The 14540-nt window shown below is 44.8% G+C and overlaps 1 protein-coding gene across 1 annotated transcript; it reads right to left on the bottom strand.

The window, feature by feature from the left end:
* Positions 1-1714: 1714 nt before the first annotated feature.
* Positions 1715-13107, bottom strand: KPNA6 (karyopherin subunit alpha 6). Its single transcript, XM_005427122.2, has 13 exons — positions 13003-13107; positions 11665-11760; positions 10846-10945; positions 10484-10578; positions 9596-9727; positions 9335-9423; positions 8213-8312; positions 6301-6464; positions 5584-5662; positions 5378-5503; positions 4262-4389; positions 3422-3600; positions 1715-1913 (listed from the first exon to the last, which is right to left on the bottom strand). The coding sequence occupies exons 1-13, from the start codon at positions 13099-13101 to the stop codon at positions 1729-1731; spliced, it is 1572 nt and encodes a 523-aa protein (XP_005427179.1). The 5' UTR covers positions 13102-13107; the 3' UTR covers positions 1715-1728.
* Between the last annotated feature and the right edge of the window lie 1433 nt (positions 13108-14540).

Raw genomic sequence — 14540 nt, 5'->3', positions numbered from 1 at the left:
AGGAACTACAGCTCCCGGCATGCTCCGCGAGAGAGCGGCCAAAGGAACTACAGCTCCCGGCATGCTCAGCGCGAGGGTCGCCATAAGAACCACAGCTCCCGGCCTGCTCCGCAGGGCTGAAATGAGAAGAAGATGAGGAAGGAAGAGGAGGAGGAAGGGAAGGGGGAAGGAAACTGTATCCTACAACTACCGCCATGCTCTGCGGTTGGGGAAGAAGAGGATGAGAAAGAAGGGGAACTGTGGCCTACAACTCCCGGCATGCCTGGCGCATGGCTGCTCTGGGGACAATTCCCGCCCTGCTCCTCTGGAAGAAAAAGGAGATGAGGAGGAAAAGGAGCAAGACGAAGAGAAGGGGGTGGAGGAAGAGGGAAAAGCGTGGCCTACAACTCCCAGCATGCCCTGCGCACGCCCACCCCGGAAACCACAACTCCCAGCAGGCCCCGCGCGCCGCCGCCGTTACCGGGCACCGGGAGCCCCTCCCAAGGTCACCGATCACCCCCGGTTCCCTCAGCACAGCACAGCCGGACACCTGCACAGGTGCAGTTTATTCGTTCCACAACAAGGGACACCCCAGAACCGGGGCTTTGCTCCTCTGCTTTGACCGAAATCGTGGCAAAGTGGCCCAAAAATCGCCGCGGGGGCTCGGGGAGCTCCGGGAGCAGCGCGGGAGGAGCAGCGGGGCAGCCCCGAGCCCCGGGGGTTTCCAGGTGTGCCTGCCTCACAGTGCTCATTCCCAGCAATCACAGGAATTGCTTCATATAGAGTTTTCTCTGTGGCCCAATTAGACAAGTATCTCCTTAGCTATAATATAAAAAATACATTAGATTTGTTGTTTTTGGAAGGAAAATGTGCATTTATCTGACTGTGAGCAGGAGGTAAACCTGAAAACCTGGTGCTGCTGGAGCTCCCATCAGCGCTGGCAGGTGGAGCCAAATCTTCCTCCACCCCAAACCACCCCAAGGCAGGAAAAAACCCAGAATTCAGCCCATGTTTCTCATGGCAAATAAAGTATTTCAAGTAAACATGAAGGTGGGTTTCAGCATTTCAGAGCTCTCAGATCAGTCAGTACAATGCAAACCAAACCTGTGCAACAGCAGCTGTGCTTCCTGCTCCAAAAAAAATAATCCACCCCAGTTCCCATCTTTGGGCTCTAAAAAAAAAATAAACTTCCCAGCAGTGAGAGAACTTCTCATTTTTTCTGTCCATTTTCAGTATTTTTCATCAGGGAACTGGTCCTGGCTTCACCAGGACTGTCCACCTGAAGGAGGAAGGCCAGGGCTAAATTTTTGCTCTTGGCATATTAAAGAGTCTTTAATAAAGAGTAACATGTGCAAAAAAAAAAAAGAAAAAAAAAAAAAAAAAGAAAATTTAAATAGATCAAGCCAGGTTTTGCAGAATTACTGTGGCCAGAACAGCTCCCTCCTCTCTGTGTCCTCACCCAACGAGGTAAAAACTGCACTGGGGAGACACCACCACAAAGAAGAAGCCACCAAGAGGTGCCACTTGTCACCTCAGTGTCTTTCCTGCCTCCAAAGCCAAGGTGAGCAGCACCCAAAGGAACCAGGAGCAGAAATTCCCCTTCTCTCCAGGAGCTCTGCAGAGTTTTCCCAAACAGGTGCAGTGGGTGTCCAACCTTCCCAGCCAGGACCAGCTCTGCTCTCCTAAACCTTCCAGAGAGTTTGTGGTGGGTTTTTTGGGGGGGTTTTGTGGAGTTTTTTTCCCCCAGGATTATAGCTGGAACCCTTCCATGGGAGCCTCAGCTTGCTGGAAGATGTATTGCTGCTGGTTCTCGTCCACCTGCGGAGCCACGGCTGCGTCCTCCTCCACCCCAAAGTAGTGCTCGATCAGATCAAAGGCTTTCTGGTAGATCTCCTGGTTCTCGTGGCTCTGCAGGAATTCTATCTTATCCAAACCTTTGGACATATAATTGCTCAAGGTGAATGCAAGAACCTATAACATTAACTGTTGCTGTATCAAGACCAAACCATGAAGTTCTTGATTCAAAGAAATTGGAACTGTAGGATGAGGCTTTTATTTTTTATTTATTTTTCCCTCTTTGAACATAATTAGGGTTAATAGGAACTCAAATTTCAGGGGAAAAAAATCCATAACAACATCTCCATTGAGTAAGCTTATTTTGGATTACTCACATGAACTGCTGAATTCACAAACACTGGGCTCAGGATTTTGCACACTTAGACCTAAACTGCTTCAGCAGAAACAACTGCACAATGTTGAGAACCATTAGCATTTATCACAAATCAGATTAAACCCAACAGATTTTTTCCACTCCTAGACTGGGGATCAAACATCCTCACCACACACAGCTTATGGTTATGCCTGGATTCTACATTCTCCTTCCATTCCTAAGCATTTTCCCCTACATAGTTCCTACCCAGTTTGCAATTAAAAAAAACCCAAACCTGACAAAATATTTTATAGCATAAAATGTAATTGATCTGTCCCTCCACCACCAGAAGTTCCACCATTTTCTTGTAAACCTGATGTAAAAAAATCAGCATTTCTGTCATGGAAATGATATCAAAAAACTCCATTTGCAGCCTGTCCTCTCTTGCCACCTACCATTATTGTACCCTAATTACTGTATAAATATATTTTATATAAATATATGATTTATATATTATTTATTAAGGTATATTTTATATATATATATATAATATTATATTTATAATGAAATAGTAAATCAGCCTTCTGAAACACGGAGTCAAGATTCTCCTCTCTTCCCTCATCCTGGGACCCCTGTGAGCACCCAAACCCAGCTGTGCCAAAGCTCTGGATCTCAGGTTTAGCTGATCCAGATGTGCTCCCAGCTGCAGGCTGATCCCAAATTCCAGTGGGATTTAAAATGAGGGATTTGGGAGCTACAGGGGGTGTCCCAGGAGGCTGCAGCTGCCCCAGTTCAGTGCAGTGAGCACAGCCAGGCACACTGCAGCCTCAGGAATTCCAGGAATTGTCCTTCCAGGGAGAATCAGGACACTCAGAGTAATGAGAGGGCGAAGCAGGCACTGTCAGCTCTCAGGGAGCTTCAGACCAAAATAGGAACTTGTTCCTCCTCAAAGCATCGAGGGACCAAAAAAAAAAAAAAATCCATCAGCACCAAATTAAGTCACTCCGGGGAAAAGCAAAGTCTCTCTGGATTTAAAGTGTAAAACTGGGTAGATTCAGAGCAATTTTAGACCCAGAACTGTCACTTTTTACTTAGCTCAGCCCATTTCTGCTTCATATTCCCACCTGATGCAAGCCACCATTTTCAGCTTGGCCTTCAGGTCAGAGTTTTTACTTCCAAGTATTTTCAGATGAGTTTGAAAAGATTTTGGAACAAATATTGGCTATTTTGGAATACAATAAACCCTTGGACAGAGCAGAAAATCACCCAAGCAGTGCCCAAAGCCCCACCTACCATAGGCCTCCTCAATCAGGCTGCAGTAGGGGTTGATCCCAGTCCCACTCTGGTTGGCTTCCTGCTCTCCCAGCCTCAGGATGTTCTCCAGCCCATTCAGGGCCACCAGAACTATCTTGGAGTCCATGACAGTCAGCAGGTCACACAGGGGTTTGATACAGCCCAAATTCACCAGGTACCTGCAGGGAGAGAGCAGCACCAGCATCACTGCCTGCCCAGGAGCATCACCTTCGCTCCATGGGAAAGCAAAGGAGATGAGTCCAACTAAAATGAGTAAATTTACCTCAAAATACACATTTACTGCTCTGCAAGGTTCATTTTGATCCATTTATTTGCATTGCATGCAACCCTATTTTCAGAATTTTATATTTTTTTAAGGAAAGGAGCCACTTCTGAAATCCAGGTGCTGCTCAAATTAAGTCCACACTGGAATTTTATGTGTCATTAAATTTGGACATTTAGCCTCCACTACCTCTTCTGGAATCCTGGTGCTGCTCAAAAAGTCAAATCCACACTGGAATTTTATCTGTCATTAAATTTGGACATTTAGCCTCAACTTCCTCAACTATTCTACTGCCACATGTGAAATCCAGGTGCTGCTCAAATTAAGTCCACACTGGAATTTTATCTGTCATTAAATTTGGACATTTAGCCTCAACTACCCAAAGAAGGATGGAGAAAATTTAGGATTAAATTATCCTCATCCAGAAGGAAATCACAAATTACAACCCAGCTCTGCCTGGCTCAGTTACTCTCCGGATTCCCTCCGAATTCCTCCTTTGCCTGGCAATTCCCCTGCAGGCAAAGCTCCCAGGAAGTGAGGCAGAGGCTCAGGAATACCTGATCTGCTCAGGGGTCCCTCCTGAGGTGGCGTTGGTGATGGCCCAGGCTGCCTCTTTCCTGGTACGGAATTCTGCTTTCTGCAGGATCTCGATCAGCACCGGGAAAATGTTGGCATCAATCACTGCCTGGGAAGAGAGGGCAGGAGAGGCCTTGGCATTGGCAGCACTTCCCAAAAGGCTTCCTGAAAGAAACCTTCATTTCCATATCCCCATGTCAACAACTTCCCAAGCTGAAGGGTTTATTCCTCAGCCAAATCCTATTAAAAGCAGATATTCCATAACCAGCACCCTGGAATTGCAGCAGCACTGGGGGAATCTCAAAGCTCTGCTTGTGTAGGTCAGGAAAAGGATAATTAAACTGCAAGGAGCTCTTAAGCTCTTCCAAGGGATTGAGGATGGACAAACAGGAGCTGTATCTCCTCTAATTCCAGTGATCCAGCCTCTGGGGTTCAATCCATGTGCTGCTGCCATTCCCAATTTTATTCCCAATTTTTATTCCCATTTTTTAGCTCATTTGGCAGCAGCAAATTTGCAAATGGCTGCAGAATAAGAGATGTGAACCAATCCAGCCTCTAAGGGTCAGGGAAAGGAAAAAGCTGCAAAATCTTAATGCTGAGCTTGGAATGTGGGATCACTGCACTTCCCAAAAGGCTTCCTAAAACAAACTTCCATTTCCATATCCCCATGTGAAGAACTTCCCAAGCTGAAGGGTTTGTTCCTCAGCCAAATCCTATTAAAAGCAGATATTCCATAACCAGCACCCTGGAATTGCAGCAATGCTCAAATTTCTGGTTCCCTATGGAGGTCAGGAAAAGGATAATTAAACATCAAGGAACTCCAGCTCTTCCAAAGGATTGAGGATGGACAAATAGGAGCTGTATCTCCTCTAATTCCAATGATCCACCCTGTGGGCTTCAGTCCATCTGCTGCTGCCATTCCCAATTTTTATTCCCATTTTTGAGCTCATTTGGCAGCAGTAAATTTGCAAATGGATCCAGAATAGGAGAAATTAACCAATCCAACCTCTAAGGGTCAGGGAAAGGAAAAAGCTGCAAATCCTTAATGCTGAGCCTGGAATTTGGGATCATTGCAGGCAGGCTGGAGAAGACTGTACCTGGATTTGTGCTCTGTTCCCTGCTGTGATGTTGGATATGGTCCAGCACGCCTCTTTCCTGATGGATTCCTTGGGACTGCTCAATAGATGGAGGAGGCAAGGCAGGGCTGAGCAGTTTAGAATGACCTTTGGGGGGGAAAAGGAAGCACAGGTGAGATCCCAGTGGCAGGCACTGCATTCCCTGCAGGGAATTCCTCTCCTCTCACCTGGGTCTGGATGTCATCCCCCGTCACGATGTTGCCAACGGCTCTCAGAGCTGGAGAGGCCACTTTGTAATCGTTGTGCCTGCAGGAAAAGTGTGCAGAGACAAACCCAGCTCCATCAGATCACTGGGATATTCACCATGCTCCCTCCCCATGATCCCATCTGCATGATTTCCTTAGGATTCCACCCCATGCCACACTGAACACAGGGTAAGCTGAGCATAAAACTGAAAACTGCAGCACAGTTTGACCCTTTGCATCCTGACTCCATCCCCTTTTTCACAGAGATTTTGGAGAAACAAAGCCAAGCTGATTTCTCCTAGCCATTGTTTTTTATTTCCCTCATAACCAGGCTTCCATTTAAAGTTTGAGAGCACACAACACTCTGCAATCTTTAAAGAAATCTGGAAAAGGAGAAAGTTCTTCCCAGTTGTCTGTGCAGTTGGCCCACACTCAAAAATTGGCTGAATTCAGAAATTTATAGGGATAATATTTGTTTTATCAGTGAATTTGTCATTTTTGGGGCAGATATTGAGACCAACACAGATATCTTTTCATAGTGTAGAGCAGAACTAGAAAATCTTCAGCTCAGGAAGCCAAGCCAGCAAATTCCAGCTGTGAACCTGCTCCAGACCCTCGTGGGCCAGCTCGGGTGCCTGGATCCCGTGTGCAGGGGAGGTTTGGTGGGATTTAGATGGATTTAGATGGATTGTCACTCACATTAAGAGCTCCACCAGCCTCCTGCACACCCCAGAGTCCACCACAGCCTGGATCTTCTCGTTGGGACCATCGGACAGGTAGGACAGAGCCCAGCACGCGTCTGCCAGCAGGTCAGAGTCACTGTTGAACAACAATCGGGACAACACTGGCAGGCAGGGGGACACCTGCAACAACAGCCACCACCCAGGGTTAGTCAGCAGGCCAGGAGCTCCACAGCTGCAGGAAAACACCCCCTGCTCCTGCTCACTGCTCAGGGCAAGCCCTGCATGGCCACAGATCCCTTCTTGCCACAGCTCCAAAGCCACCTCAGCTTGGTTGCTACACTTAATTTACACTGAAAAGTTACATTGAGCTTTGGGAGATCCCTCTGCTCCATTTCTGACTCTCAAAGTTCATCTCAGTTATTTCTAAGTGGGTTTATATTTACACTCAATTCAGATTTCATCCCTCACCAAAGCCACCTCAGCTTGGTTGCTACACTTAATTTACACTGAGGAGTTACACTGAGCTTTGGGAGCTCTCTCTCAATATTCATTTACACTGAGCTTTGGGAGCTCTGCTCCATTTCTGACTCTCAATATTCAGACCAAGTTCACCTCAATCATTTATAAGTGGGTTTATATTTACACTCAATTCAGATTTCACCCCTTGCCAAAGGCTTCTCAGCTTTGATATGTGAGGTTTCACTTAAATCACGTTTTCACTTTTTTTAAAACGTTTTTGTGTTGCCAAAGGAGGATCAGATACCTGCTCGTGCTCACTGCTCAGGGCAAGCCCTGCATGGCCACAGATCCCTTCTTGCACAGCTCCAAAGCCACCTCAGCTTGGTTGCTACACTTAATTTACACTCAGGAGTTACACTGAGCTTTGGGAGCTCCTTCTGCTCCATTCCTGACTCTCAAAGTTCACCTCAGTTATTTTTAAGTGGGTTTATATTTACACTCAATTCAGATTTCACCCCTCACCAAAGCCACCTCAGCTTAGTTGCTACACTTAATTTACACTCAGGAGTTACAGTGGGAGCTCCTATTAAAGAGTTCTGCTCCATTTCTGACTCTCAAAGTTCATCTCAATCATTTTTAAGTGGGTTTATATTTACACTCAATTCAGATTTCACCCCTCACCACAGGAGCATCTTCTTTCTTGAGCTCTTCAGTTCAGGAATTCAGTGAGAAAAGCTCATAAACATTTGTTCAAAACACCCAAACAAGAAAAGTCCCTAGGAATAATTTAAGTTTTCAATTCTTCTGTGATTAATTAGACAGATTTCAGAAGTGTATGCAAAGTGAATAGACTGTATTGCAAACAATGCAGAGAGAACTGTTTTATCCTGTTTTCTTTTCCTGTTTATAGATTGATATCAGCAATGTCCAATTGATATTGATCCCCAGGACATCCTAATGCAGCCTGAACAGATTTGAAAATCAAGAACTTTCATGGCTGACAATCAACAACACTTTGTCCCCACCAGCTTTGATATTTGAGGTTTCACTTAAATCACGTTTGCATTTTTTTAAAAACATTTTTGTGTTGCCAAAGGAGGATGAGATACCTGAAAAGCCAGCAGGACCTTTAGTTAGATTCCCTGGACAGGGAAGATACCACAGCTCACAGGATTCTGCTTTTTAGCATTTCCAGGTCTCAGAATAGTAGCTGGTTGTAATTGAAGTCTCAAAATTCCAGAGTTCATAAGAAAATGGTTTAGAGAAACTTTCTAGGGAAGCCTGGCCCTGTCCCTTATTTGAAGGGTGCAGCAGAAAGGTTGGGAAAAATGAAACACGCAGGAAAAACCCCAGCAGGAAAAACCTCATGCTGTGCCTTCCTCGAGTTCAACAGCCCAAAATAACCCAGCCAAACCTCTTCACTGGGTCTTTCCCCACCTCCTGGCTGCCAACAGAGCATTTCTTCTCACCTTATCAAATTCAGGAGGAGGACTCTTCCCTCTGCACAGGTTTGACAAGGCCCAGACAGCGTTTCGTGTCATTGTCAGCCTGGTGGACGTGGTGAGGAGCCTGAACACAGAATTAGCAGGGATTATTGGCCTTGGTGTGGAAGCAGAGGGAACCAAAAGAATTAAAACTAAACCATTTAGCTCCAGTTCAGCCCAGGAGGACACTCCCAGTCACCAACACAAACCAAGTGACACAAACTGCTCAGCCTGAGCCCTGTGGGGTGAGCAGTCAGGCTGACACCAGGAGCAGCAAAATCAACTATTTGGGACAAAACCTCACTTTTCCAGGGTGGGATGAAGATTAATTCTTGTCAAGGAATTAATTCTTGTCAGGGAATTAATTCTCGTCAGGGAATTAATTCTTGTCAGAGCAACAAGAGCCCAGGCCTGACACAACTACATCAACACCACGCTGAGGGAGGTGGTGTGAGAGACCTGATCCTGCTCCAACCCCAAAAATCCACAGCCCAAGCAGAGAGCAGGAGCTGAGGGACACCCTGTGACTCCAGGAGGAGCAGCAGCACCCCAGAGCAGCATGAAGGAATTTTAGCCACAGAATCCCACTCCTCTGAGGCACAGGCTTGATTCTCAAGGATCCCACACTATCAGGGAACCTGGAAAGAATGTTCTCCACAAAATCCCACTCAGAACCAGAGGTTTGATTCCCAGGGACTCTGTCAGGAATGTTATCCACAAAATCTTACTCCTCTGAGGAAGAGGTTTAATTCCCAGAAATCCCAGCACTGCCAGGGAATCTGTAAGGAATGTTATCCACAAAATACCACTCCTCTGAGGCAGAGATTTGATTCACAAGGATCCCACATTGCCAGGGACTCTGTCAGGAATATTCTCCACAAAATCCCACTCAGAACCAGAGGTTTGATTCCCAGGGACTCTGTAGGGAATATTCTCCACAAAATCCCACTCAGAACCAAAGGTTTGATTCCCAGGGACTCTGTAGGGAATATTCTCCACACAATCCCACCCCTCTGAAGCAGGTTTGACCCCCAGGCAATCCGTGGCCCACCTCCAACCCTGCTCCCTGCTACAAGGACACTCCCAGAGCTGCTCATGGCTACTCACATTAACAAGGGAGGGAGAATGGCACAGTTCAGGACATAATCTCTGCACACAGAGCTGTCTCCAGCAATGTTCCCCAACGCCCAGACAGCCTGAAAAGAAACAGCAACAGCTTCAGCATTCATTTTCTGACAGGGAGACACAGGCAGTGTGCTGAAAAAGCAATTTTCCTGCAACTCCAGGCAGCTGGGATCACTCCATTTAAACATTGCATTTTGAATATGTTGTTCTCCCCAAAATCCCAAAGTGGAGAGGGGTCCTTACCTGCTCCTGAACATCCTCAAAGTCAGAGTTTAGGAGCTCTATGAAGATGGGAACTGCCCCAGCCTCGATGACTATTTTGGTTTGTTGGGAGGTGCCCGAGGCGATGTTTGTCAGGGCCCAGGCAGCCTCAAACTGCAAAAAGGGATAAAGGGAATAAAATCAGACTGATTCAGCAAAATAAAGGAATGAAATCAGTGTGATTCAGAAAAATAAAGGAATAAAATCAGCCTGGAATAAAACCAGCCTGATCCAGAAAATAAAGGAATAAAATCAGTGTGATTCAGAAAAATAAAGGAATGAAATCAGTGTGATTCAGAAAAATAAAGGAATAAAATCAGCCTGGAATAAAACCACCCTGATCCAGAAAAAGAAAGGAATATAATCAGCCTGATCCAGAAAATAAAGGAATAAAATCAGTGTGATTCAGAAAAATAAATTAATAAAAGCAGCCTGATTCAGAAAAAGAAAGGAATAAAACCAGCCTCATTCAGAAAAATTAAGGAATAAAATCAGCCTGGAATAAAAACAGCCTGATCCAGCAAAATAAATAAAAGCAGCCCAATCCAGCAAAATAAAGGAACAAAGTCAGCCTGATTCAGAAAAACAAAGGAATAAAATCAGCTGAATTAGGTGATTTTGCCAAAATTAAATTATATTTTTGACAGAATTAATTTTTTTTGACAGAATTAATTTTTTTCAATAATTTAATTCAGAGCAATTTACAATTCTTTTTTTGCCTGAGCATTACAGACTAGTTTTGTCTTCTCTCACAGATCACATACCCTGCATTTTTAGGGTTCAAAATATCATTTTCCCCTCACAGCACCTGTGGGTTCACAGGATAAACAGCTCCACACCCTGAAGAACTGATAACAGAATCTCCTTTACCTGTAATGTGCAATTTTCACTTCTTTTCAGGAATTCCACGAACCTCTCCACCACTCCCTGAGTGTTTATCACCTCATCTATTGGAGGATTTGGCTCTGAAACAGCAAGGCAGTGTCAGGCAGTGAACAAGCCTCATGCAGGGGATTAACAAGACTGAAATGTTAATTAAATTATCTCAAATTGGGCTGAACTCATCAGGGCAGCTTGGCAGAATTATTTTCTGTACAAATCACAACTGGGAATGATCAGTAATACAAAACATTATCACATTTCTCAATTATGGATATTTTCTCCCCCCAACATGCAAAGTTTTGTGCACAAATCCCTCTGTTGGATCTTGGGCAGGGATGAGTTATTTTTACCTTTGGAGAGTAATTTCCTGAATTTTTGAGTGGTTGCTAGCTGGAGGTCAGGGTCATCTGAGAAAAGCATCTCCACCATCTCTCCTGTGATCAATCCCTCCTGAAAAGAGGCAGAGGAAACAGAAATGGTTTCATTTCAGACTGGGATCACTCCAGGCATCACAAATCCTACAATTTGGGCTTAGCCAGAAATCCAAAGATTCAAACCTGGGCACCCCAGCACAGCAGAAATCCCCCAGTTCACATCTGCAATGCTGGGGGAATGGAATAAAAGGGAAAGATGGGATAAAATGGAATAAAAGGACATTGGAGGAGGATTTTGCAGCTGGGAATAACCCTTGATAAATCAGAGTGAGCTGTGGGATGAGGATTTCCTGGCATGGGCTCAGCTTTGCAAGGCTCATGGCTCTATTGGTGTCCCTCTGCATCCTTCAGGAATGAATTTTCCCCTCAGGAATGAATTTTCCCCTCAGGAATGAATTTTTCCCCTCAGGAACAAATCTCCTCTTTGCATTTTAGCTAAGGGCTCATAGCTGTTCCAGCTGCCTGCACCAACTTAAACATTCTCGAAGGTAAAGGAATAAAATCACTGGACTTTGGCAGTTCCATGCAAGCACAGAATCCCAGGATGGTTTGGGTTGGAATGAGCTTAAAAATAATTCAGTTCCTGTCCAAGGACAGGGACACCTCCTACTACCCCAGGGTGCTCCAACCCCATCCAGGCTGGGATAATTTCAGGGATGGAGCAGCCACAGCTTCTCTGGGAATCTCTGCAGGGCCCCAAGACATTAAATTCAATTAATTAAATCTGCATCTTACCCCACACGTTGTGGACGTGACATAGGAATCCACCAGGAGAGTGTCAAACATGGAGGCATCCTCATTGATCAGCTCCACATTCCTTCTTTTGAAGAGCTGGTGAGGAGCAGAACACAGGGATTGTTATTAGAAAATAACCATGAACAGGCTCCACAACTCGATTTTCTTGTTCCTCAACCAAGATCCCTCCTGGACTGAAGTAATCTGAATAAAAAGGGGTCATTAATAGCAGCTCTGCACTCCCAGGGCCGGTCTGGTACACAAACTAAGTGTTAATTGTTGCCCTCAGATATGAAAATATCTAAATCACTGAGCCACTAGGGAAGGCAAGTGCAGAATTTGACCAAAATCAGGAAAATTGGGCGAAAAAGTAGCTTGGATAAGGTGCTAATAAAGGAAATATTTAGTTCCACACATATCACTTGGGAATCACCTCGTGCTTCCAAAAAAGAAATGCACCCAGGGCTAAGGCCACACTTTCACTTGCTCTTCCTGTTTCTCCAGGAAATAATCCCATTTACTGATTATATCTAGAAAAAACGTCCAACACCACCTTTAAAATCAAAGATCTGTGGGGAAAAAAACCCCAAAAACAAAACCAAAAAAAAACCAAACCAAACAAAAAAAAAACTCGAGTAGCCCAAGAACAAAATGCTTGGAAAGCTCTCCATGTGAGCTGGGCCCAGAAAAAAAAAAGAGAAAAAAAAAGCAAAATCTCAGATAGAACAGGAAAAATTACTCCAAACAAAGTTTAATGCACAGATCCTGGAAAATTGCTGTGTTAAGGCTGACCCAGGTGAGTTACCTGCAAGATCTCAGTCAAAACAGAAAAAATAAAGACTACAAACGAATTTTAATGGACAGAATGTTGAAGATTGCAGCAGTTAAAGCCGACCCAAAAAAAAGCAAAATCTCAGATAGAACAGGAAAAATTACTCCAAACAAAGTTTAATGCACAGATCCTGGAAAATTGCTGTGTTAAGGCTGACCCAGGTGAGTTACCTGCAAGATCTCAGTCAAAACAGAAAATAAAGACTATAAACAAACTTTAAATATCCTTGAAGTTTGCAGCAGTTAGGGCTGACCCAGCCTGCTGAGGGGGGTGAGCTACCTGCAAAGATCTGTCAGAACAGAAAAAATAAAGACTATAAACAAACTTTAATGGACAAAATGTTGAAGATTGCAGCAGTTAAAGCCGACCCAGCCTCTCCAGGTGAATTACCTGCTGCAAGATCTCAGTCAAAACAAGAAAAATGATTGCACACAAATTTTAAAGGACAGAACACTGAAGATTGCAGCAGTTAGAGCCGACCCAGCCTGCTGAGGGGGGTGAGTTACCTGCTGCTCCCGTTTCTGCTTCCTCAGCTGAATCCCCTCCTCCTCCCTCCTCCTGCGCATCTCCTCGGGGTTCAGGGCTTTGTTCTTGTAGCTCTTCATTCGATAGTTTTCTGTGAAAACAGGAGGAATTCTGCAATTCTGCCTCAGGGCTCCTGCACTGCCTCTGCGTGTCCTTCCCATGGGATAACCAGGTGGAATATCTTTATTTACTCCTTGGTTTGCAGCAGCAATTCCTATTTCCCTGCTAGCAGCACAGCATTTTTCTGAGCTATTTCTTCCCAGAGAGCAGAGTGAAGGAATGGAGTTGATAACAACCCCAGAGCAGAGCTGCAGGTGAGGGACAGCCCCTGTGTCCCACCAGGTGCTCAGGACCTGACCTATTTCTGACAAATGCAGCAATTCCAACCTGATTCCTACAGAATTTCCCTCTCAGTCTTGTATTTTCTCCCTCCCAGCTAGGGAAGGGACACTCCAGTTTTTGGCACAGCTGAAGGCAGCCAGGGCCAAGCTGTAACTGAGGATGGACTGCCCCAGCTGTCCCCCCTGCTTTGAGCATGGCAGGAACTCCCCAAACTCTCCCATTTCTGACATTATTTGCACATTTTTGCCTTGCTCAGGATAAACCTCAGGGGTTCAACCAGCTCTGAACCGAGCTACTCCTTCAGAACTCATTTGAAAAGCAGTATTTTTGGTTTTTTCCCCAGCTGCAAGGAGGAAGTTTGCAGTTTTATCTCCTCCTCATTTCATGCCTGAGGCACCCTCAGCCCTGTGGCTCACAGAAAGTTTCAGTCCCACTTATCAACAACCTCCAGCCACTCTGGAGCCCTTCCAAGATCAATGGAGAAGTGTCAGACCCGAAAGTTCACAGCCAACCCAAGGAAAAAAACACCTAAATACAAATATCCAACTTTTCATTACTAAGGAGAGAGAAAAAAACTGGAAAAAAATTAATATTTTAACAGGAGAGGAAACAAAACACTTTCAGTTCTTTGATTTCCCAAAAGCAGCTAAAAAGACACCAAAAAAGAGAGAAATCTACAGGTTTTAGAGGTTTATATCTGACCATATACTAGCCAGGTGTCAATTTGCATTCAGAAGATGTATTTAAGCACCACTGTTATGTTTTTATTTGTATTTCCACCCCATTGTGCCTCATGCAGCCACAGGGAAGAGGAAGAGCTGACAGCTCAGTTCTCCAAACAAATTAAGAATCTTAATCCTCCTTTTGGAAATCCAAGCCTTCCTCTTTTTAAATTTTTTTTTTTCAAGACAAGAAAAATTTCCTTTCAATGTTTTCTTCACTGCTGAAGCCCTGGGAGCTGAGTCACTGCAGGATTTTGTCTTCACTGAGGGGAAAAAATTCCAAAATTCCTCCAGCTGTCAAAGAACTACAATTCCAAGCTGCCTCACTCAAAAATTGGAGGATGAGAAGATTTTTCCTTTCTTTTAAGTGGGAAAAACGAGGTGAAATTTTGATTTTGAAAGCTCAGCAGGGCACTCAAATCAAATCCCTGTAAATGCAGCACAAGCTTCAGCAG

This window comes from Geospiza fortis, unplaced genomic scaffold (genome assembly GCF_000277835.1).
Source record: "Geospiza fortis unplaced genomic scaffold, GeoFor_1.0 scaffold432, whole genome shotgun sequence".
Lineage (NCBI taxonomy): Eukaryota > Metazoa > Chordata > Aves > Passeriformes > Thraupidae > Geospiza > Geospiza fortis.
This window is presented reverse-complemented; position numbering and strand designations above follow the sequence as displayed.

Bases quoted from the DNA above. Each gene is read 5' to 3' on its own strand.
- KPNA6 (XM_005427122.2), bottom strand. From the start codon at position 13,101: ATGAAGAGCTACAAGAACAAAGCCCTGAACCCCGAGGAGATGCGCAGG. The intron at 9,424-9,595 runs GTAAGGACCCCT...GTTTCTTTTCAG, and splicing joins TTGAGGATGTTCAGGAGCAG to GCTGTCTGGGCGTTGGGGAA. The intron at 1,914-3,421 runs GTAGGTGGGGCT...ATATGTCCAAAG, and splicing joins CCTGATTGAGGAGGCCTATG to GTTTGGATAAGATAGAATTC.